General features: G+C 40.0%; 1 protein-coding gene across 14 annotated transcripts in view; it reads right to left on the bottom strand.

Moving 5' to 3' along the window:
* Positions 1–22,776, bottom strand: part of NAV2 (neuron navigator 2) — a 373,713-nt gene that overhangs the window by 79,090 nt on the left and 271,847 nt on the right. For all 14 annotated transcript variants that reach the window (XM_038137694.1, XM_038137693.1, XM_038137689.1 and 11 more), the window contains 4 exons: positions 20,550–20,662; positions 17,167–17,275; positions 14,228–14,623; positions 2,528–2,650 (listed from right to left, as the gene is read on the bottom strand). In XM_038137694.1, the coding sequence (XP_037993622.1) occupies positions 2,528–2,650; positions 14,228–14,623; positions 17,167–17,275; positions 20,550–20,662 (741 nt within the window). The remainder of the gene's footprint in view (positions 1–2,527; positions 2,651–14,227; positions 14,624–17,166; positions 17,276–20,549; positions 20,663–22,776) is intronic.

Here is a 22,776-nt window from a genome sequence, read left to right on the forward strand (position 1 = left end):
CAGAATGAAGAAAACAATTAGATACTGCATAGTTTTATCCAAGTCCTTTTCCTTATGCCCATTTTCACCCCAGAAAATACCTCGAACTAAGATTAATTTTTTTGTTTGAACTGCACATCATGGTCACCCAGCAAGCAAAGAGAAGCTATTTTTAAATCACTGCCCTACTGTCAGAAACCCCTCATCTCTGCATAAGGTATTATATTCTAAATAGAAAAGACTAAATCAAAGCAACACATCATAGTATCACCAGCTCTGGGACCAAGGGTAATTTTTCTGGCTTGCAGAGTCTTTATTGTGTGTAAAGTCTGTTCCCCTCCAAGTGAACTGAACGGATGGTTTTTGAAGCTGAAAGAAATGACAACCTAGGGATTGCATTTTAGTGGATCACAGCCCCATTCTAGGTGTAATACATTTAAACACACAAATAATCCCTCTTGTCAAATGTTCCTAATTGGTGCCTGATATATGGCGTCTTCAGAAAAGGAGTTGAGCAAACAAGAAGCATTGCAACCACAGAAAATATTGGATGGAGGAAGGAACCAACGACAGGAATCTATCACTGGCTCTCCAGAAAAGCTGTTACTTAAACAACAATGTACTTAATCTTAGAAAAATGCTGAATTTTAAACAGATGCTTTTGCTACTGTGGCAATATTGGTTCAGAAGCCACAGCAGCAGAAGAGGATGACACTTGATTCGTCTCCAGCTGCATCACAAGGTGGCAACACCATCACCCACAGGACCAGCAGTGAGTGCTGGTTGGGTTTCAAGCTGCAAATTTCAGAAAGAGATATAAGCTCCTGGAAAAATCCAGGCATATTTTACAACCAGCAAGCTTATGTTGATCTGTAATTCAAACTGAGCTGGGTTCTCTGAAACCTCTGGGATTCTCTCTAAAAACCTCTGAGAGGTTTTAGTTCTTTTGTTTACATTTGACATCCTGCTCTTTGCTAATATCACAAGGATGCCAAAGCAGATTTAGTTCTAAATCTTGGCAGATTTAGATTTAGTTTGCTTAGAAAACAAGGCTAGATTCTCCATCACTTGTGTTTCCTTAGTAATATATGCATCACAATGAATAAAGTATCAGTAATATCAAGCTCAGTCATGTCCTGGGAATGACTTATAGAGAGCAAAAAGAAAAAAAACCCTTAATTCAAAAATTGGTTTGAACGCGCACCTCAAAAGTAATTTTTTATACTTAGAGGCCCCTCATGGAAGAAAAAGGATATGGGTCACTTACTGCATCAGCAGTAACACTCATCAGGCTTTGGAAGGGAAAGAAGCAGCCATGTGCTGATCTCATTAAAAGCAACAGTATTTAACCCATTTATATCAACATTAATAGCATATTTCACTGGATTCCTTTGTGACTGCACTTCCATGAATTATGGATTTCCAGTCCAGTAATTCTTGACATTTGGCCTGGACTCTTCACATTGAATCACTGAAATTGGAGGAGAATCAACGGACATGAGAAGAGAACTTGGTCCTTTCTATTTCAAACACTACTAAAGCAGGAGTTCAACACTTTCTTGTGCTGCCTTCCACCCACGAAAACACTGGGGAGATTCCAGCAAAGCACTCAGGAGACACAAAACCAGCATTTCTCCCGACACTTCCATGAACACAAAACCTAAAATACTCTGGTGTAAGAGCCTGAGATGAGAGATGCTTGACTGCAGGCTGCTCTTCAAAATGCTGTTTACAGCATTTTGTACATTGTTTACAAGCATTTTGTACATGTACAAAATGTACATGTACATTTGTACATGTACAAAATGGTTGTAAACAAATGTTTACAGCATTTTGTACATGTACAAAATGCTGTTTACAGCATTCTGTACACAGCAGTCAAGGAATGTGGGTGACAGAGCCACGCCTACAGCTGTCAGCTCCAGCTATAGACAAGCCTGAAGACGCGTTAGTTCTGGTTACAATACATTATATATTTTTCTTTGCTGAGCATCTTAATACATAACAACCAATCAGTATCATATATAACACCTCTGCTATTACCTATAGTCTATCATAACCACATCATTACCATATTATGGTCAATACTATCCAATCACATGAGTTAGTATGTTACAGTTTAAGCTTAAAGTCGTTTTTCAGTTTTCTTGCAGTAGAAAATTCTTAGACCTTTTTTCTGCTTGCCACATCAGCATATCTGTTTGCCTATGGTATCTTTCTGCTTTTCCTAAGACCTATTTCTGCTTGGTAAAAGCATCTTTTTTGTTTGTGGTCAACATATCCTTTGCTCTAGGCATAAAACCTCCTTCCAACTCGACTTAGCCTTTGCTTTCTTAGTTGTCCAGCAACTGTCAATTTAGACACCTATTGTTCTTCTATATCAAAACTTGCTTCCATCTCTATTCCGTTCTCAGGTTCTACATTTAGAGATCTTTCTATCAAGCATACATATCTGTGAATCTTGTCAAACTTTCATCTTTTCTAACACTCTGGAGAAATTTACATCCAGGGCTTGAGTGCCTGGATTGCCAAGGGTTTAGCCCCCTACCTGTCGGCGTCGCCGAGCCTCAGGGCCGTGCTGCGCTGCAGCGTCTCCCGTACCGTGGCCATGCCGTCGGGCAGCCGGTTCAGCCGTCGCGTGTACAGCCCCAGCCCGCCATCAGTCAGGTACCTGACAACAAAATGCCGTGTTCAGTATCACAACAGAAATTCACATATCATAATAGCACCTATATTGCAGTTTCTCCGTTTTTATATTAAGGATGTTACATGAAATGACAAGCAAGCAAAAGGTCATTCTTCATTACATCGGAGGTATCCTCCATTGTATTCTCCATTACACCTTGCACGCTCTCTCATCACCAAGACTTGAATTTCAACATAAATGTGATAAAGGATACTTAAAGAAAACCTAGCTTTCATTAAGGATACCTATATGGAAATAATTTAATATTTGTGAGTGCTATCGTTAATGATCCCTTCTTGCCCAAAATATACATGGTTTGTACCACCCTGAATTCTTATGCATGGGCTAAAACACAATCAAAATTTCAAAACTTTTACAAGTTATGCACAAAAATCACATTGACTTAATCCCTAGATTTTGTCTATGAACAATAAACCTAAAGTATTCCACAACTTATAGAAATCATCATGGATGAAAAGTTTTTCGCAGCCTTCTTAGGCATTAGTATGTGCCAGGTGTACATATGACACTTCAGAAATTGCTAAGATAGCACATTTCTTACCTTCTGGTTTAAACAAATGAAAAATTAATGTTAACTTGAACAGAGATGGCGGGCAATGGCACGGAGTGAGCCCTGTGTTACCACCATCAGTTCATCAGCTTGTGTGAGGTGTACGCAAGCAGCACTGGCAGCTGAGTGAACGCACCATGAAGATTTTCACACACCTGAGGCTGAAACAGCTCCAACAACCCTGGCACTACAGTCGCCATTTCCAGCAGACTGCTGGACAAGCACCATACCCCACAGACACAGGAGCTGACAGGACTCCAATCCCTTAGTCTCAATCCCTTAGCCACTCTAAGCAAATCGACAGCAGACCACAGAATAATATCCAGATACTCAGGACACCTTCCTCTGACTTAAGAAAGCACACAGCTTTCTCTCTGATAGGGAGACAACCCTCACCCACAGCCAGAAAGAAGAGATGCTCCGATGTTCCGAGCTGCAGGCAGCCGTTTCTCTGCTGGCAAGATCTCACTGTGCACACGTGCTTTACCCAACCCAAATTTGATTCCTACATTTATAAAAATGGGATGGTGAGCCATTGGGAAGCCTTACCCAATCTGCTGATCAGCACTGCAGTTCAGTGTATAAATCTGTACAGAGCCATCCCAGAAGCAACCCAGGAGTCTCTGTAGAGTCTAACAAACAGGTTGCCAAGCCCATCAAGTCAGACACAGGACTATCCCCCATTCAGCAAATCTGTGGAGATTCTCCCTACCCGTAAACAAAGACTGTAAAAACCACAAAGAGCAGTTGCACTGTAGCAGGTAGAATTTGCCTTAGGTTTGGCATTCTAACTTGTGTTTGACAGTTTAGAAATATTTTATCATGGAAGAATATGTTTTTTCCTTAAGCTACTGAAATAAGGGGGAAGAGAAAAATGGCTTCAGACCATAGTGCTATACAAACATGCAAAGAGTATTTTGCAAAAACATCTAATGTACACGCACTAATTGGCTTACTGCAGCTACTTGTCTGCACACGAAACACGTTTCTGTATGAATACTCTTTGCACGTGTGCTGGAAAACGCAGCTTCTGGCTTTGTTGTCAGATTCCTGGCATATTGGTCCTTTGATAAAAAAGATCTGTGACAGCTGAAATAGATTGTTCTTCATACCTATCACTCAGAACATGTGGCAATTAATGTAGCACTCTTAAGAGTTAGCCATGCTGAAATCAATGCCTTTTCACCAGAATCAGCGTATTTCATCTTCTACACAGAAGCCCAGCAAGCTTAAATATTAAGAGTAACACTGCAGCAGCTCAAATTGAAACTGGTTTCAAGCACTGATAAATCTCACCTAAGCCAATGGAAGCTAGGCGGCTTTAGCACCTCTGACAACTAGATCATGACACTTTTCTAAACAAGTCCATGTGGAAAAGCACAGCCATAAACAATGACTTTTACCCCCATAGCAATAAGACAAGTTTCTTACATGCCAGAACAACACAGGATAGACTTCTGTTTATTGAAACAGGCTTGTGTAATCCCACTTTGAAAGCTTTATATCTTATTTTTATTTCACACAATATCCTCTACCCAGGAATGTTTAATTCGGAAAAGATGCCAAAACCAATGATGCCTGAAGTCCTGCATGCAACAGCAAGGTGAAGGAAGAAGGAAAGGCACTAGCCTCTGAAGTCTGTGGAGAAAAGCACATTTAAAATAAATACACCTTAAAATAAATGAAAAAAACCCTCGTAATTATCCATTGGTTAGTACAGAGGAGATTCAAAGCTCCTGGTGCCACAAACCTCCAGCGATTACTTTTATTTCCTTCCTCTCCATCCCTGCAAACTTCACCTGTTTTGGCTTTAAGAAACTATCTTGCCCTTATGAATACATTATTATTGCTGCAGATTTTTGCTTTATGGGAAAGAAGAATATAATGAAGACACATTTTCCTTAAAAATCTTCCAATGTTTTACTCAGGGGGAAACAAGACCAAGGAAATATTATCCTGTATATAACTGTAACAGTACTCAAAGTTATTGGAATTTATTGTCCTATTACATCCACACAATGTGGAACCCAAGAATATTGGCCTCTCCTCTACAATGACACATTGCAGTTCAAACAACTGTACTAGGCCAAAGTGTAATTTATCTAACTTTTCATATTAAAAATCATTACAAAATTTACACTAAAAGCCTTGCTAGCTTCATGACTGCTAAGAATTCTGCAAGCTCATTCAGTGAAAAACAAACAGGACTTAGAAGTATTCCTTTACCTGCCCCAAAATAAGAAAAATTTTAAATATATTATCTAGGGAACAGCACAGTATCCAGATTCTGACTTTTACAGAGATAGGTAAATTGTACAAAAAAATTAATCTCACAGATGCTTTATGAATGGTACCGAAAGCCAGGGAGGAATGATTGCCTTTAATGCAGCTCAATATAATAATATTTAATAAATGGACAGTCAAAGAGTGATGACATTTGTTAAGAGATTCCTAATCTTTCCAGGAATTAATATACAAATACCCATCACTATAGCTTCGCTCTTCATCAGCAAGGGAAAAAAACCCAACCAAATTTCTGTCAATATGAAAAGACTCAGGTTAAACAAGAGCAGTACTATGCTTTTCTAACATACAATTAGGACTTCTAACCCATTTTCTAGGTGACAATTTTTTCCTATTAGAAAGTGGCTCCCTGCCCTGCATTACAGGCATAAAGTAATTTACTTTGGACAACCTGGACCTTAAAGCTTCTCTTTTCTTTCGCCAAATACACTGTTTCTGTGCCTCTCAAATTTTGAGTGCCTTAACAAGCCCTTCCAAGTGTAATATTTTTAGGGTATTTCTGACGCTGAAGTGATTTATTCCCCTTTCCTGAAAGGCACACTGAAGAAACAGGAATGGGTCATGCCAAGGATCAGCTAAAACCAGTGGTCTGAATCACTTGACTCCTGTCTGCCCTCCCTACTTACTGACAGATGCAGGCAGCCAACAGCACACTTACTTTTATGGTCCGACAACTCTACCACTTCATATATATTCATTTCACACCTTAATGCATGAATATGAATTTTCCAAGCTTGAAAATAAATAGCCAAGGGAAAAGCATTCTTTATTTAAGGATTAGGAAGAGAAGGAGCAGCAGGCAAATCAGCAACACATAACAGACCAGGCAAGTCTACCCTGACCTGCTCTGGATCCTGTAGCTCCGTAATCCCAATCCCACAAGCAGGAGAACAGCAACATGCCTCAAATGGGACCTGACTCTGGCAGCTCAGGTGCTCCTGCCTTCATCTTGGTGCTTCGGATTATAGGCTGGTGTGGAAAAAGCTGCCCAGGTGTCTGCTGGGCACAGGACTTGCCCAGAAACCCAAGAGCTTGAAAGTTTAGGAAACAAAAAGCTTGAGGGAATTATTTCATATATCAACATCAACTTTGACACGAGGAAATGTTCTCTTATTGATGTAGCAGTAACACTGTTATCCTTAATGCTTTCCTTTAAGTCTCCATTTTCACTAGGCTTCATCTGTCTTGTCATTACAGTCAGTTAAACAAGATCAAGAGGCTTTACAAGCTTTGAGTATCAAAGAACAACTCTGACTTTGCTAGTGCTAAAAATCCACAGCAGAGAATTCCCCAGTGCTGTTTCTGAAATACACTGAATGGGATCAAAACCATCCTGTTATTGCAACTACAAATATGTCCTAAATCTGACTTAAAAAGAAATGCTACCCTAACAGATGGATGATGACAGCTGCAAATTTCTCAGTTTAGTATCAATTTGATCTGCATTTTTCATCGTAACACTGGCATTAAATCATATGGGCTTTCCCCATGCTTATATCCCCCAAACTCCTTCCAATCACTATTCTTGCCTGACTTGGATCAGTACTTGGTAAGTACTTGGTCTCTCTAGCCAAAGGGTTGGACACAGACACTGTCTACAAACCTGTGGTTGGTTTAAATTCCACTATTGATCCCTGTGAATTTCAACAAGAACATTCAAGAACAGGATTAGGTCCTGAGCTTGCAGGTAGGGACTCCAATACAACACCTAAATCCCTAATATTAGACCAAATATTACAGTTCAGATTTGTAGAAAGGCAAACCTATTGCTCATTTAATAAAATTAAATTTTTATTTAAGGTAGCCTACAATTCATAAACTAATAGACTTTTACCCATAATCAGTAACTATTTATAATTAACAAACTAATGAATGAACTATGAATTGTTTTGCAGATGCTTAACCCAAACATGGAGTAAGACCTGAAGAAATTACTTGCAGACTCAAAAATCCTAATCACTGCTGGAAAGGAAAAGATACCTGTTCCACCAACAGGTAAAACAGGGAAAATGAGAATATGCAAAACTTAATAAGTATATATTAGTTTCATAGTTTATTTAGAGAAATCTCTGATGTGTAAATCACTAACAGCATAAATGGTGCTGCTTATTCAGTCTAGAAGCAAAACAAATTCATTTCATTAACTACTTAATGCTCAGACCTTTTTCCATGTGAAAAAAAAAAGAAAAGAGAAATCCGCAGAAATAAGTGGTTTCTGTGAAATCAATACTCTTCTGTCTGATGTACTAAAGCTGCCTGGCACATAAGTCCTTCAGCAGCCATCAGATAACAATTTTTGGGCACCACTGTCCAAGGCTAATTTTTTTTCTATGTCTTCTTAGCTTCACGAAATCTTCAGGCAAGGAATTCCAAGGTCAGTGGAGCCCATAAGGGAGTTGGGTGGCTGCTGCTCCTCCACATCCATCCCCACATCCAGAATAACAGCTTCTGACAGAGAAGAAACCAGTTTCCTGTGGAATGAGCAGTCTTAGATACACATAGCCAAAGAGAAGCTGTCAATACTTAAAAGAATATTAGACTGAAAGGAAGTGTCTCTCATATGGCTGCAGCCATTCCTGTTCCAGAGGAGAGTCTCCAGTGCATGATCCTCTTTCCTACACTCACTCCATCTGTCAGTCAAGGGCACCTTCACCATAAATTCACCTTCACCTCAAGGAGGAGGCCTGCTCCACCATGGCTTTTAAAACTCCTTTTAAAATCTAGTCAGCCCAAACAGACTGGGTTGGAGTATGACTGGAAAACAAGACAAGAGGTCAAATCCTTTCAGGTGTGCAAATACCACTCTGGACCCCAGGGAAACATGGGTAGAAACTCACACCCACCGAGCACCACCACCACCAGGCTGCAAGCAGCTGAAGGCCCCCCAGAATCAGGCAGTTGTTCAATGGGGCTTTGCACCTGCCAATTTTGATTTCAATGCCTAAATTCTTTCTCAGAGTCCATTTCAATGAAAATTATAGAACTAAGTTATAGAATAAGTCGTCCATTTTTCACCACTCTCTTCAATTCTGTTCAGGAGAGGAATGACCTGTGACCGAACAGGATTAATGAGGGGGTGCAGTTTCTCTAGATGTTCTCAGCAGCGTCAACAGCAGAGCAAGAGTAACTCCATGGCAATTTTGGATTATGCCCTCCTGCCCAATCTTTCCCTGCAGATGATCCACATCAACACAGTATGAATGACTGCATCCCCCTCTACTGGCTAGCCCCAGACTGGGTCCCTATTTTGTCCCTTAGAAGCGGTCCTTTCACTCATATTACAACAACCTGCTGGCACTGATGCAGCAGTTCAAACACTGCTGAGGTGTTTCTTACAGAAAAAAGCCCAAAATGAGATAACTGCTATTAAATGGTATTTTGGTAATTGTTAACAGTAGGTCAGTGTGTAGAAGTAAACTAAAATACAAAACACCACAACTATCGCATTCATTTTATTGATTAGCGCTATATATGACCTAACATGGGTATTTTACCATTATACTGAAAAAAAAGCGCTGATGTGTAAGGTTATAACTCATAGGCCTACATTGTCTTCTTATGCTGAATCACACTGCAAGAAAGGTTCTATGAGAGTCTGTCATCTGAAATATAACTTGAGATAAATGATAAACACTGTCTTATTGATGAAGCTGACACAGGAACTACTCCTGAAGTGAGTGCAATATTTAGGAATACTTAAAACACTGTACAAAATTATTAATATTGGATATGCTTGTGCAATATCATACTCATGTCTCCTGCAAAGAACTGCCAAGTACCATTCTTGGAATAAGAATACTATCTTTATTTAAACATCTGCCATAATTTTTTCTTTTCATTTTTACAGCACCAAGTCATCTCTGACTTTAAATCCAAACTCAGTTGCAACCTTGTTTGCTATAAAGTCAGAAGTTAGTGTTTCCTTATTCCTTTTCATGAAAGTCAAACTTTTGAGTTTGCTTGCCCATCCCCTTCATTATTGGTGTTAATTATCCATTTACCATATATAGATACTATTCTGCAATGTTGAAAAGATCACAATGTAGAAGTAGTCAGCCCTAGGAAGATGAAAGGCAGTTTAAATAAACACTCTGCTCAAACACAGACAAAAAAATAACATAAACCTCCTAATGAGCCTTAGTCATGTTGAAGTGCTAGAGCCATAAAAGGAATGCAGTTTCACTCATCCACTGCATTTAGATGAAAGCTTATCACTAAAACTGTATCACTTAAAGAGCAGCGTCTAGTAAATGACTAATACACTGTAACCCAAAGTGTACAGAAAAAATACAGTGGTAATAACTATGGAAAGAAATAGGTCAGAAAAGCCTAGAGACAGAGAATTGAACCAATGCACAGGGGCACCCAAATTCTTACTCACACCAAGATTAGATCAGGCACCCCTGATTTCCAGCCAGCCACGAGTTACCTGGAGCAGGAACCACTCTTGCTGCAGACAGCTTAGAAGGAAAGGGTTTCTCTCACTTGCTGTTACCAACAACAAATTCTCATTAGCAGCAAACTGCAGAGTCCTCCTCCTCCTGTGAAACCTCACCCCTACGGGAGGTCTGTTATACCACCTGTGACTCTGACAGCTAAAGAAAATGCATCACTGTCTGACTTTTAAATACGAAAAAACTACAGAACAGCTGCAAGAATCCTACAAATACCAGCTACACTTCAACATTCAGGGAAATCAGTCCTCAACTTCAGCTCTTTTTTGCCTCCCAACGGATGTAACTCCTAAATGTAAGCCTACTTCAGAACTCTACTTCAATGATCGTTGTGGTCTGTGAAGGGCACAGTGCTTCTGGGTGAGTTTGAGACCTGAGCAGAAGCAGGGGCAAAGTCTGAGTCCTCAGCCCAAAGTGGCCTGTTCTCCCTTTTAGCATCCTGCATCCATGTTCCAAATTCAACTGCTACCAGTGCTTGTAAAACAATCCCCAGAGAGCACAAAGGTTTGAATAAACAAGAAGCAATCATAACCCTATGAGGAATGTGCATGCAAACATATTAAGAGGTTATGGAAACAGAGATGTGGAATGGGAATACATCACCATCAAATCATCAAATATGGGGAGATTAATAAAACAGTAAAATGTATCCCCCCAGCAATAACCACTGCACACACAGAAGGTGGCTGCAAGGAGAATTTTAGCACTGTGGCCTGACCATTGTTAGAATACAGGTGGAACAGCCATGCTTCTGCAAAAAATGATTTTGACAAAGGTGTGTTTGCAGACCCAAAGCCATTTCCTGAGAAAACTTGTGACCAGCACTAATCAGTATATCCACGCTGTTAATTCTGTGTAGAAAGCTGAACATTTCAGGTAATGAAAACAGGGACAGAGGATTAATCAAATGAAAAGAAAATAATTATAAAAGGCTTTTTTTTTTGGATCCAAAGCCCTGTTGTTGCATTCCAATAAGAGATATAAAGGAAATTACCTCTACTTTTCATTAGAGAAAACTGGGGCTAAGGAGACAAAAAAAAAGGTAGGAATATATATGTTAGTAGCCAGAGGGAGACTGAAGTGGACAAAAACCTTCTGAACAAATGCAAAAAATCATGAGAATTAACATCCCCACCTGGGACAATCTTTGGGGTAGAGAGGGGAGGCAATTCTGGGCTCTGAGGTGCCACCTTCCAATGAGGCTCTGAGCCTCCAGCTCAGCCAGCCACCAAAAGGAGTGGGTTGGGGGCTCACTCCCCAGCTCACACAAATCCTGCTCCTGTTGCTTCATCACTGGGTTATGTTTCAGACCCTGCAAAAAGGCAACTTCTCACCTTTGATCCACCCCCTGGAGAACTGCTTAGTTAAGAGTTGTTCTCTGTCTCTTTGGCAAAGATTCTCTTCCTTAACCCTAAGAAAGCAATCCCAGTGTCTGCCAGAGCTCTGCTTAAGCAGACTCATTAAGGGAGGCCAAACGAAGCTTCCCATGACCCAGTACATTTCAGAGAAAGCACCAGGATCACAGGGCTAAAATAGTTTTTCTTGGCTATTGGATTTATTTTGGCTGCAACAAGTATTTTGGCTTCCTTCCCTATCAGGTTGCCAATGAAAACATAGATCCAAGGTTTTCAGACTCCGGGATTGTAGCAATTCTGAAAAATGACAAAGTGAAACACATACCAGCTAATAAAGAGCCATTCATGCTCTAAATACTCTCTTGTGCTGCTCTGCACAGAGTGTAGCTCCGCTTCTGGAAATGTTGAGCCTGTTTGCCCTACCATTGATCCTGGTGATTTGTTCTGCAGCAAGTCACACGGATGCTTTCTTTACAAGCAACCTCTCTGATCTCTAAGCAGTTTATTATTCCTCTCCCACAAAAACACAATGCCATCCTATTTTTTCTTACTATTTGAATTAAATAGACATTGGTGAACATACAGAAAAGGCTACCAAACGTCTGCTCATGCTGGAGATGGCAACCCAGTGTCATTAGGGGTCACCAAAGGTAACAACCTCATTTTTTTATCCTTCTCCATTAATATTGGAATGCTGTTATTGCAATTTCATACTGCAATATTCCCTTCTCAAGGAATCCACTCACATGATTACCCACCACAGACTGCAACCCCAGGCTTGTGGGGCTGCGTGTAGCAACACTCCCTCCAAACGCCCTCGAATGCAGCAGGTAGAGGAACCCCAAACTGCCCATCTCCAAACCCTGTCCACAACCTGGAAATGAAGCTGCATCTTTCCAACAATGGATTTACCCACAATACCAATTGGAAATTAGTATTAGCACTCTAACAGTGCTATATGAATTGACAAATCCAACTCACACTATTTATCAAAACAGACTCCTATAGCTAAAGGCAAAAGATGTGGAAAAGAAAAACTTACTTGTATGCACTTCTTGTACTAAGAACCTTAAATTGAGATCTCATTTATCAGTATGTGGCTACTACATGAGTAAAAAGTGAAAAAGTATCTCACTCCTTTAAAAACTAGTGGGGAAAAAAGACTCAGATACTCAGAGATATCCCAGCACTCAAAGCCAGGAGTGAGTTAGGGCAGAGTATGACTCTTCTGCTATGTTAATCATTCTGGGTATATAACTCACTGCTTTGGTGACAGAGGTACCAACTGGCAAAATAATTTTCTTGCCCAGAATCTAAACACCACTCCTGTACTTTCAGACTATGGAGACTCCCAGTTTTTACCCTTCAGGATGACCAGACACAGAAAAGGAAACAATACACAGAGATGAGCAAAGGTACAGATTTCTCTGGCTAAATCATTTATAAATTTGACAGCTTTTCTATTCCTTCCTTTTCCTCAACCTGGAATCTGATCTTTATACACTAAGTAAAGGTCTGCAAAGACTGGGGCTCCTCTATGAGCAGAAGACAGCTGAGCTGACACAGTTCTGCTAGGGGTAATTCTCAACTACTAATCAAGGTGTTTTATGGAAACCACAGTGCTACTTGGAATTTATTTTTCCTCACTTGCAGACCAAAACCATAGCCGCAAGTTTAAATAAAATTCATAGTCCAGAGGAAAAGCAGTAACTATTCCTACAAAAAACATTGCACAATCCCAGTGTAACTTGATGTATATGAGGAAAACACAAGGAGCTTTATTAATGTAGTAACAGCTACTGGTGTTTTATCTGAAACAGAATTTCACACTGATTTTTGCATCAGCTATTTTACTATATGCTTCCCTAATGAAGCATATAAAGAAGGTGTTTGACTTCTCAAAAAGTGTGAAAATATCCAAATATTCATAATGGGCAGAATTAATGGAGGCTTCCAGATGGTGTAACTGAACTGGATAAGTTAATGACAAATCAGCAGCTGGATTCAAGTAAGAGACATTATGTCTTTCAAAAAAGCCAACAGCAGTAGAAATGCCACTAATAAATAAAAAACTACAAAAAAGCAAAACATGCAAGATGGTCAGACAGGACTGTCACAAAAAAAACCTAAACCAAACCAAAAAACAAACAAATGAAACAAAAACCAAACCCACAGAAACAAAAAACAAACAAAAATCCCCCCACCAAACCAAACAAGAAAAAAAACCCAAAACACCAAACCATTTAAATCTCAAAGATAATTTTTAACATCAATCCAATGCTAATGTACTTAAGCTAAGAAAAAATTACTTTTATAGTAGGAACTCAAAGTAGATTAATTGAAAACTGACTTTGGAGCAAAGAACAAATGTTTTTTCCATTCAAGGCATAGATAAAATGCTGATGTAAGACCTTGTTAATAATTGTCTATCACTTCATTTTTCTGCACTCTGACTTGTTCTTTAAACGTTTTCTTGCACAAACTACTATTTTACCTAACATAGAGATGCAAACTCATTTCCTTCCAGCAAACTAGCCTGTCAAAGTTAAGGCAGTGAAAGAATTCAGCTAAGTACAAAACGTGCCTCACTCCCTCCATCTCGTGGGCACGAATGAATGTTGCAACCACTGCGAGTCTTGACTCTGGAAAACGTTTAATCACATGCCTGAATATCTTCACACCTAGGCATGCTTTCTTAATGTGCACTTAAAAATGTGAATTTTGTTTAAATCCCTCTGTGATAATGGGCTGTCTCTCCTAAGGCCTATTAAAATGAGTAGAATATCTTTGGCGTTGGCTTTTATTTCTCGAAATAATCACGGAAATATGGGGCTATAAACAGAACAGAAGAGTCACACGAAGCGAGGCATTAACTCACCCGCTGGTGATGTCGTCAGCCCTGATGTTCTTGCCCAGCACGTCGCCGTCGCTCATGTAGCCAGTGGCGTCCATGGTGATGCCCTCGAGGTCGATGTCATCGCCGGCCTTGTCAGCGATGTCCACGTGGCAGACGCTGCTGCCGCGCGTGGCCAGCTGCCGCCGCAGCGGCGCAGAGTACAGGTAGCGCGCAGCACCCGGCTCGGTGCTGACGAAGCGGCTGGCGTTGCCCCGCGGCGGGTAGCCGTTGCCTGTGGACGGCGCGTCTCCGGCCTGCAGCCGTGGGCTGGACTGGCCCAGCCGCCAGGACAGTGGTGTCGGCCGCCCCGTCAGGCTGAGGATGGTGCGGCCGCTGATCTCGGTGGTGACGTTGGTGTCAAATGTGGTCTCCAATGTGCTTGAAGGGAGAGATGTGGATAAAATTCCTTAGGGTTTTAGCTTTTATATGTTTCAAATCCTGTACTGCTTTAGTGTATTACTCTAAACTCCATATAAAGTGTTTGTTGACTGTCTTCACATTTGGTCAGACAAAATCCCTCTAGAAATTCAAAGACACCTCAGTGCCTCAGGCCCCAAAAAGTATAAACAAAAGTGAATTGAGGGGGAGCATACTGATGGTATATGACTTCATTACCTGAAGCTGAAATTGGAGAATTAACCACCAATATGTAAATGGACCAAACTTATAACTGTCTGAAAAAGTCGTGGCCATTGTCCCTCTTGGATGTAGGCTCTGGAAGGCTTCTGACTGCCCAAGGGGTGCCTGTTTGAAGGCATTTAATAAATACCCACTTTATTCCCTTAATCTTGTCTAGCCTTTGTTCCAGGTAGCCACCCCAAGGCATCAGGCGCACCGGATCACATGTGGCTCTTACATGGAACGCTGTGTGAGACTTCAGGTGCTTCCAAGGCCCTGAACACTCACCAAGTCACTGACTGTACGTAACAGCACTAAAAACTGACTGCTGCAGCACTTGGGGAGATCCTTTCTTTTCACTTTTCAGGTCCTTCCTCAATGTTCCTAAAGAGACTCTTGTACCCAGGCAACCAGGTGCTCTACATACATGTGAAAAGACCTAAGCAGGACTTTCTAATGGATTATCCATGGTATCAAAGTGTAACTTTTTCATCTTCAAGCACACATAACTCCATTACACTATGGTTTTGCCAGTCTAGGCAAGGCAGTGGGATAATAAGCTGACTACAGGAAAACCTGCTGAAGGTCTATTTTTCTGATATATTTCCTTTTATTGTCTGCATTCATGATAATTTTGACTCTGGAGATGTGTCCAGCACCAAATGGAAGCTATTTCTCCAAGATGAAGAGTAGTAAATGAGAAAAGCAAGGAGAGAGGCTAATTTTCTTTTTTCTTCGGGACATATTTTGTATAGTAACAAATCAATAGTGAACTATGACCTGTTTTGAAGATGTTCAAACCAAACCCAGAGAAAACAATAAATAACTCATATATTCATGAGTTATGTATATTTTTAAAATATTGGTAATATTTATATGTAACCCTAAAAATGGGACTACACCATGAGTTTTCAGGTGATGTGTACAGATTGCAAGACTACACCATAAATACTCATAGCTGAAGTGTAGTGAATTTATTTGAGGCTAATCCATACCTGCAACTTCTCTTACCTACATGAGCTCCTCTTTTCCTTTCCCGCTCAACTAAGTGCTACTTTTTTTTACTTATTGTGGATATTAGTAAAAATAAACAGCATTGTACCATTCCCAGTGTTACATATAAGAAAAAACCTCTGTATTCGCTGGTTAAAGTAATTAAACCATGAAGAGCTGTCACATTAATTGAAATTTGTGAAGAAAAACAGCTTTGGGAGTTCATCTTTGCAAGCTCTACTTCAGTTTCAGATACAAAGCCAAACACAAAGCATTCCCCCAATAAACTTGTGTAGGGCTGGGGTACATAAGGCACCAAGCGTTAGTTAGGACCCCGACCTCATTATGGGCCAAACAGCTTATTCTGCAAAACTTCCTGTTTAACACTGCAAAGATCTAAGTCACATAATGTTTAAATGTAATAGCAATCTTTGTTTATTTACAGCATATTTTAAATATTGCTGAAGATTTCCAAATGCTGCTTTCACAAAAAAAAAAAAAAAATAAAAGCAGTTACATTCAGGGCATGACTAACAATTTTAGAAGAAGTTGTTCATCCAAAGTTTGGTCAGGAATTTAAGTTATGCACTGGATAACATGGGTCAAGCACAGTTCACATCTTTTTTAAATAAAATATTACACATATAGGGGAAGAGAGGTGTAACGCACTGAAGTTTTACTCCACAGAAAAAAAACATTTTAAACTGTAACTTACATTCAAACATCATCTCACACATTTAACAAGAAGTGATTATTCTTGACCTTTGAGTCAATACACATCCCATCCCATCACATCAATTCCTCTTCATACATCTCAATAACCAGCAAACATTATTCAAATTCTGTGCATTAAAGACAAAAATTACAAAATCAGTATCTCCCACTGTCAGTGGTAATAATTTTTCTAATGATGCAGCCCAGGTGTAAGAGATATAAAGCAGGAGCAGAATTCACAGAATGACTAGGCTGGAAAAGACCTCCAAGATCATCAAGTCCAACCCATGCCCTAACACCTCAACTAAACCCTGGCACTAAGTGCCACATCCAGTCTCTCTTTTTAAACACAGCCAGGGATGGTGACTCCACCACCTCCCTGGGCAGACCATTCCTGTACTTTATCTCCCTTTCTGTAAAGCAGTTTTTCCTAATATACAATCTGTATTTCCCTTGATGCATCTTGAGACTGTGTCCTCCAGTTCTGTCAGTTGCTGCTTGGTGAAAGAGACTGACCCTTCATCTGACTACAACTATCCTTCAGGAAGCTGTAGAGAGTGGTTTCCATTCAGTTACGAACCCAGAGGTGCCCTTACCTGTGGGTGATCTGGGTTCCCCGCAAACTGGACATGGTTTCCTCCAGGTTCTGCCGAAGATCAGCGATGTTCTTCACAGTTCGCAGCCGCCGTGTCTCTGGATCCTCTCCTGCAGGGAAAGGAAGCCATGAATAAGGACCAGGCAGGGAACAGCACAGAACTGAGCTGCTGCCTATGCCTGACTCAAATGCACTTTTTTCTGACTTTCTAAGCTGGTTAGGATTGAGATTCCATTCCCCATGGCAGGCACCTGCCATCATCACATCCTGACTGAAATGAGCTCTGCAGGGTTACCTTCATTGCTGCCTTTGAGATGTTGCTGACCCAGTTTAAATTCTGGTTAACCTTCAACCAATTAATTTTCAATTCACTTGCAATTTCAATTCATTAAAATATACACTCCATATATTGACACAATTAACATTAACCTGACACAGGCAATTTCTCCAACACTGTGTTTTCACTAGATCTTCTTTGTCTCACAGTAACAGCTTTCCACAAACTAAACTCTGCTGACTGGGTGGCTGCTCCATGCTGAGTGATGTTTCAGGTAAAAGAACAGAAGTTTTTGCTTGTCAAAATAACACAGTTACAGTTTCTAAAATGTGCTACATGACACAAAGCTGGGAGATGACTTAGTTTTCACAGCATTTAGAAATCCTGTTCTTTAAATACTTTGTTCTAAAACACATTCATGTCCTGCTCCTTAAAAGTAGAGTTATGTACACAAAAAATAAAGTCTTCCTACTGTTTCAGCATAATTTCATTTTATCAAATAAATAATTTAATTAGTGCTTCAGCATAATTTATCTATGTGCTCTCAGCTGTCAATTCAGAAATGCTTTGGTCGCTACCTGAGCTGAGCTTTATAGAGTTAAATCCTCTAAGAGGCTAAAGAGAAGTGAATTTCTAGTAGCACCAGCCTATTCTTTTGAAGCTGAAAGCTGGAACAGTAAACCTCCAAAAAACTGTCACCTCCAAAAAAACCAGTAAACCTCCAAAAAAGCTTCTGTTGGGCACAGAAGGAAATTATTTCGTTCTAAAGGGTTTACAACTCATGACTAAAGAAAATACTATAGTAAATGTAAAACGTATCACATTTTGTATCAGCCTTCTCTGTACGTGTGATGCATTTTTGAGCCGCCAGGATGCTGGGCACCCACTCAATTGCTAGTTTAGATGGATCTCTATATACTACACACATCAGAAGTGTGAAGAACCAATTATAAAAAGCTATTGTTGGAACTTTCTACGTTCTCTGCTTTAAATTTCATGTTTCTAAAAGATGCCACATTGGTGGCACAGAAAAACCCACTCACACACTCTTGCCTACACAGCAGCAGTGCCACAAACTACTGACCAAAGTGCTTAGTGCCCATGTGAGCATTTTTCTTCTAATCAGTCTCTACTCTCTGGGAAATCATCTCCTTGAGTTACAATTCACTTAAGCCAGAGGGTCAAACAATTATTGTCTGGCTGGACTGAAAACATCCACCTAACAAGACTGATTACTTTAGCCAGTGGGTCTCTGGGACAGAAAACATTTTCTATACTCATGGATCTACAAATTTTTGTAGTAAAAAACATAAAATATTTATAGGCCTTTAGCTTAACAAATGTCTCAGTGCTCTTTTACAGATCATATCTCTCACATATGTGAAGGCAAATGGTAGGTAACTTCTTAGGAAAACACACAGGAGACAAACTAAAGCAATTTCTACTGAGATCACTCTTATGCCTAAATTGATACCAAATTTTCACTTAAATGACAATCCACTGCTTAAATTGAAAGTATACTTTAGAGACAGATATTGGACAGTTGGCCCCTAGAGCTTAATTCTGAAATCACTTAGCTCCTCATGAGCAGGCAGCATCCTTAAACAATTCTGCTTCCATTTTTCCCTACCAATGTTCTCTTTTGTTTTATATGTGCTTTTAAATCAACATCATCAATAGCTGCTATGCAGGAAGAGAAGATATCTGTGCCTTATTTCTTTTAATTCATTTGGGCTGAGGGACTGTTTTGTTTCGTTTGCTCTGTTTCCCCCAAGGCCCCTCCAAGGATGCTGCCGTCTGGTCTGGCTGCGCACAGCTGGCGTTTGCATCTCCCTTGTTTGAGTTTTTCAGGAGTCTTCTGCCTCTGGATCCCAAAACTTACATAGTCTAGTTGAGTAATAGTTTGTACTTACAAAACATCTGTCATTAAAGACTGAATACCTTTTGTGATCTAGAAACACTTCTCTGTTTGCAGGCTGCAATATATCCAGCCCAGCCAATATGATGATTAAGAGGTAATGCTGAAAAAGTTTGGGCAGCTGGACATTGTGTTTCTTACTTGCAACTCTAAAATTTAAATATGAACCCAAAAATGTTCTCAAGGATTTTATGCCTTGTGTCTTTTATCTGCCTTTTAAGTACTTAATCCACCTATGTATAAATTGTACACATAGATATGTTCACTTAGGCATTCCTGCAGCCCTTTTCCACACCAGTGACTCTGCCTCTCACCTCTGCCGTCAGCACACAGGTAGTATTGATAAAATATGCGATGCAGTATGAAATGAATCTCATTGTGAAACTTTTACCCACATCACTTTTCCAAGGAGGGCATTTGGTTTCAAACCCCACATTAAACTGGGGGACACCAAGACTAAGTAGATGGAAAAAAACCTGAGAGATTCTACAGATAAGATATCCTGCAATAGCACACAGTAAGCAAAGTCATAGATATTGCTGAAATGGGGATAAGAGGAGATCAGACCGTGACTTTAAAAACACATTTTAGATCACAGTAGAATCTAGTACATTCTAACTAGCATATACTTCTTACAGTAGCAGAAATTCTAGATAAATATACCAGGTACTTTCTAATTTAGACTACTCATATTCTAGCCACAACCAGTTTCAGCTTCTGTATGCAGGACACGATAGAGTGTAGTAGTTGGATTTTGGTGCCCTATTGCTGCAAAGGCTGTTTCTCAAATTGATCAGATTCATATAAGTGATAGTAACACTCCTCCAAACCAAAACATCAAGGAAATGAACACAGTCTGTTCTGTAAGCTCAGAATGAAGTTCTTAAAACTAAACAATGCATACCAAATGCTTGAGAATGCTTAGGATCCTTATAGTAGTTAATCCTACAAAATGCTGCACATCTCATTAAGCAGGCAGAATTCCTGGTGATTTCAATAAATTTGGGGAGCACACTTGTGCTGAACTTAAGCATCTAGAGTTCAAATTATTGACACCTGGTTTACTGCTGAAGAGCTGACAGAAATAGAGTTATTAAGAACAAAAGCAGTAGGAATAAAATCAACTTATTCTAGCCCATTCTTGTTTAACCAGACCACAGTCAGTAATGGGTCATGCTGCAAGACTTACCTGAGAGGTCCTCAAGGGCAGGCTGGACAGTTTTGACATAAAGAGCAGAATCCATGCTGACCCTTCCTGTGCTGGCCTCGGCTGTTACGTTCCCTTCATTGTCTGTCTGAGATCTGGAAAGCATAACAAAACAGGGATGTGCAGCCACTCTCCATCCGAAGCATCACAAGTATAACAACGAGACGAGTGCACCTGCCATCAGCCACTCTGTCCCACTCTCCAGAACACACCAGCACATTGGTTTTACATAATTCATTAGTCCCATGTTGAATTAGGTCCTAGAAATGGAAACAAGCACTCAACTGTAAAAAATAAAAAATTCATAGTCAAAGATAGGCTTCACAGCTCATCAGATGGGGTCTTAAAACACTTGGATTTCCAGATGTATCTTAATTATCAATAACATCAGTTGTTGTGGCTCATCTGATCCTCTCCAATAAAGTCTGTATTGCATGAAGATAAAGCAGGGAGCATGTGATGTCATGTTACACTCCTGCTAGGTTCTCTTCAACATCACTTCCATTTTAAGAGAAATGACTGGGCAAAACTTACTTCAAACTCCAATTTATTGTCTGATATTATGGCTGCCAGGTAATGAAAGGTGATGTAAGGATCAATGGTCAGATTTGAGTAAGATATTGTAACTCACTTCGCTTTACTAATTGTGCTGTGTTTTGCTCATAGAGCCACACCAACAGGCAGCTGGATGTTCTCCTGCCCCAAGGGTAAGTGCTGCTGTAAAAAAGTAAAGACAGTGGGGAATACTATTACAATGCTCTTAATTTCACCTGACTCTTGTAGCAGGATGCTCTGCCTGGAGTGGGGCTAAAACAACTGAACAATGCCCTATTTACAGAGTTGTCTGTGGCAGAAAAAGGGGCCTCTTGCTGCTTTTGGTGTTGAATAACACTGAAACCAGCCAGATTCATCAAACCCAGAGTTCATCCTCCCAACAGGGAGGTGAAGATGTGGCCAGAAGACCTGGTAAAGTACCTGATAAAGGAACCAACAATGACACCACTGATAACTCTAGATGCTGGGCTGACACAGCTGGCCAGGACACACATGACTGACGGTCATTTTGTACTTTGAAAGCTCAATCCCACTCTTTAATGCCAAGGTCTTCTAACATATCCCTCCTTGAAGTGTGTGCAGAGTCCTCTTGGAGTGGGCATATTCTGCAGGGTGAGTAAAAGAGATGTGCCCACAGCCATTGGTATGGGTGAATAAAATCAATCTCTAATGAATAATTGCTTTTAAGATAACTTCAACATAATTCCTTTGATATTGTTTCAAAAATAGTGAATTATACTATAGTAGTAATCATGGCTGCCTGTACTGTGTAGTAAATAATTCTGATTGAGAACTATTAGTCTAATCATCATCAAATCATTTATTCTCATATATCTGGGTTGCCATCCTTAATCCTACAGGACAGTTGAATTATATGAAGTTCAGTTACATCTATATAATCCTTCAGGCATGAACAAAGTTGTCAAAGTCTGGTGCTAAGCCTGGATACAGCTGCATCAAGAACTCCTCTCTGAGAAGGTGTTTAGAAGCAAGGGAGTCCTTTCTGCACCTCCTGACTCAATGGGAGAGCTTCTCTAATAAACTTTGTCTGAAGCTCCCTTTCTGCCAGTGACAGCCCTATACAAAATGCAGGACAATTTCTTTCTTAACTGCATCAAACCCAAACAAAAAGTCTACAGGCAGCTGAAAAGTACAGATTAAAGTAACATAACTGATGTCAGAAAACACCTGAGCCTTCTACTGCAATGCATTAACAAGCGCATTTTGCAGACTGAAATAATGTCTGGATAGTAAATATAATAATGTGTTATGTTTGCCTTGCAAACCAAAATGATCTGGCTTTTCTCTTTCCTTTTAAAGCTAACATGATTACAGAATTTGGCCTTTTTTCCTCCAGTGCTGAAAAGTAAACAGTGTTTTTCAATTTTCCAGCTGCCAAACAGGTAGTTTCATTCCTGGTTTTCGTAAAAGGTCAAATAAATACTGTGTGGAGTTTATCAGTATGTTTAGATTATAGAAAATGTATGGACTGCATCTGCTTTTACACGTTAGATGATGGTATCTGTATTCAGACTAAGATCAATACCAACAATGAGGGGACACTGTGGTGATAAACTTAACAACACATCTCCAAAAATTTCTGCTTCCCAGTTTCCCTGGCATTTAATTTCATACACAAGGAGAATTCTCAAAG

Source organism: Motacilla alba, chromosome 5, assembly GCF_015832195.1.
Source record: "Motacilla alba alba isolate MOTALB_02 chromosome 5, Motacilla_alba_V1.0_pri, whole genome shotgun sequence".
NCBI lineage: Eukaryota > Metazoa > Chordata > Aves > Passeriformes > Motacillidae > Motacilla > Motacilla alba.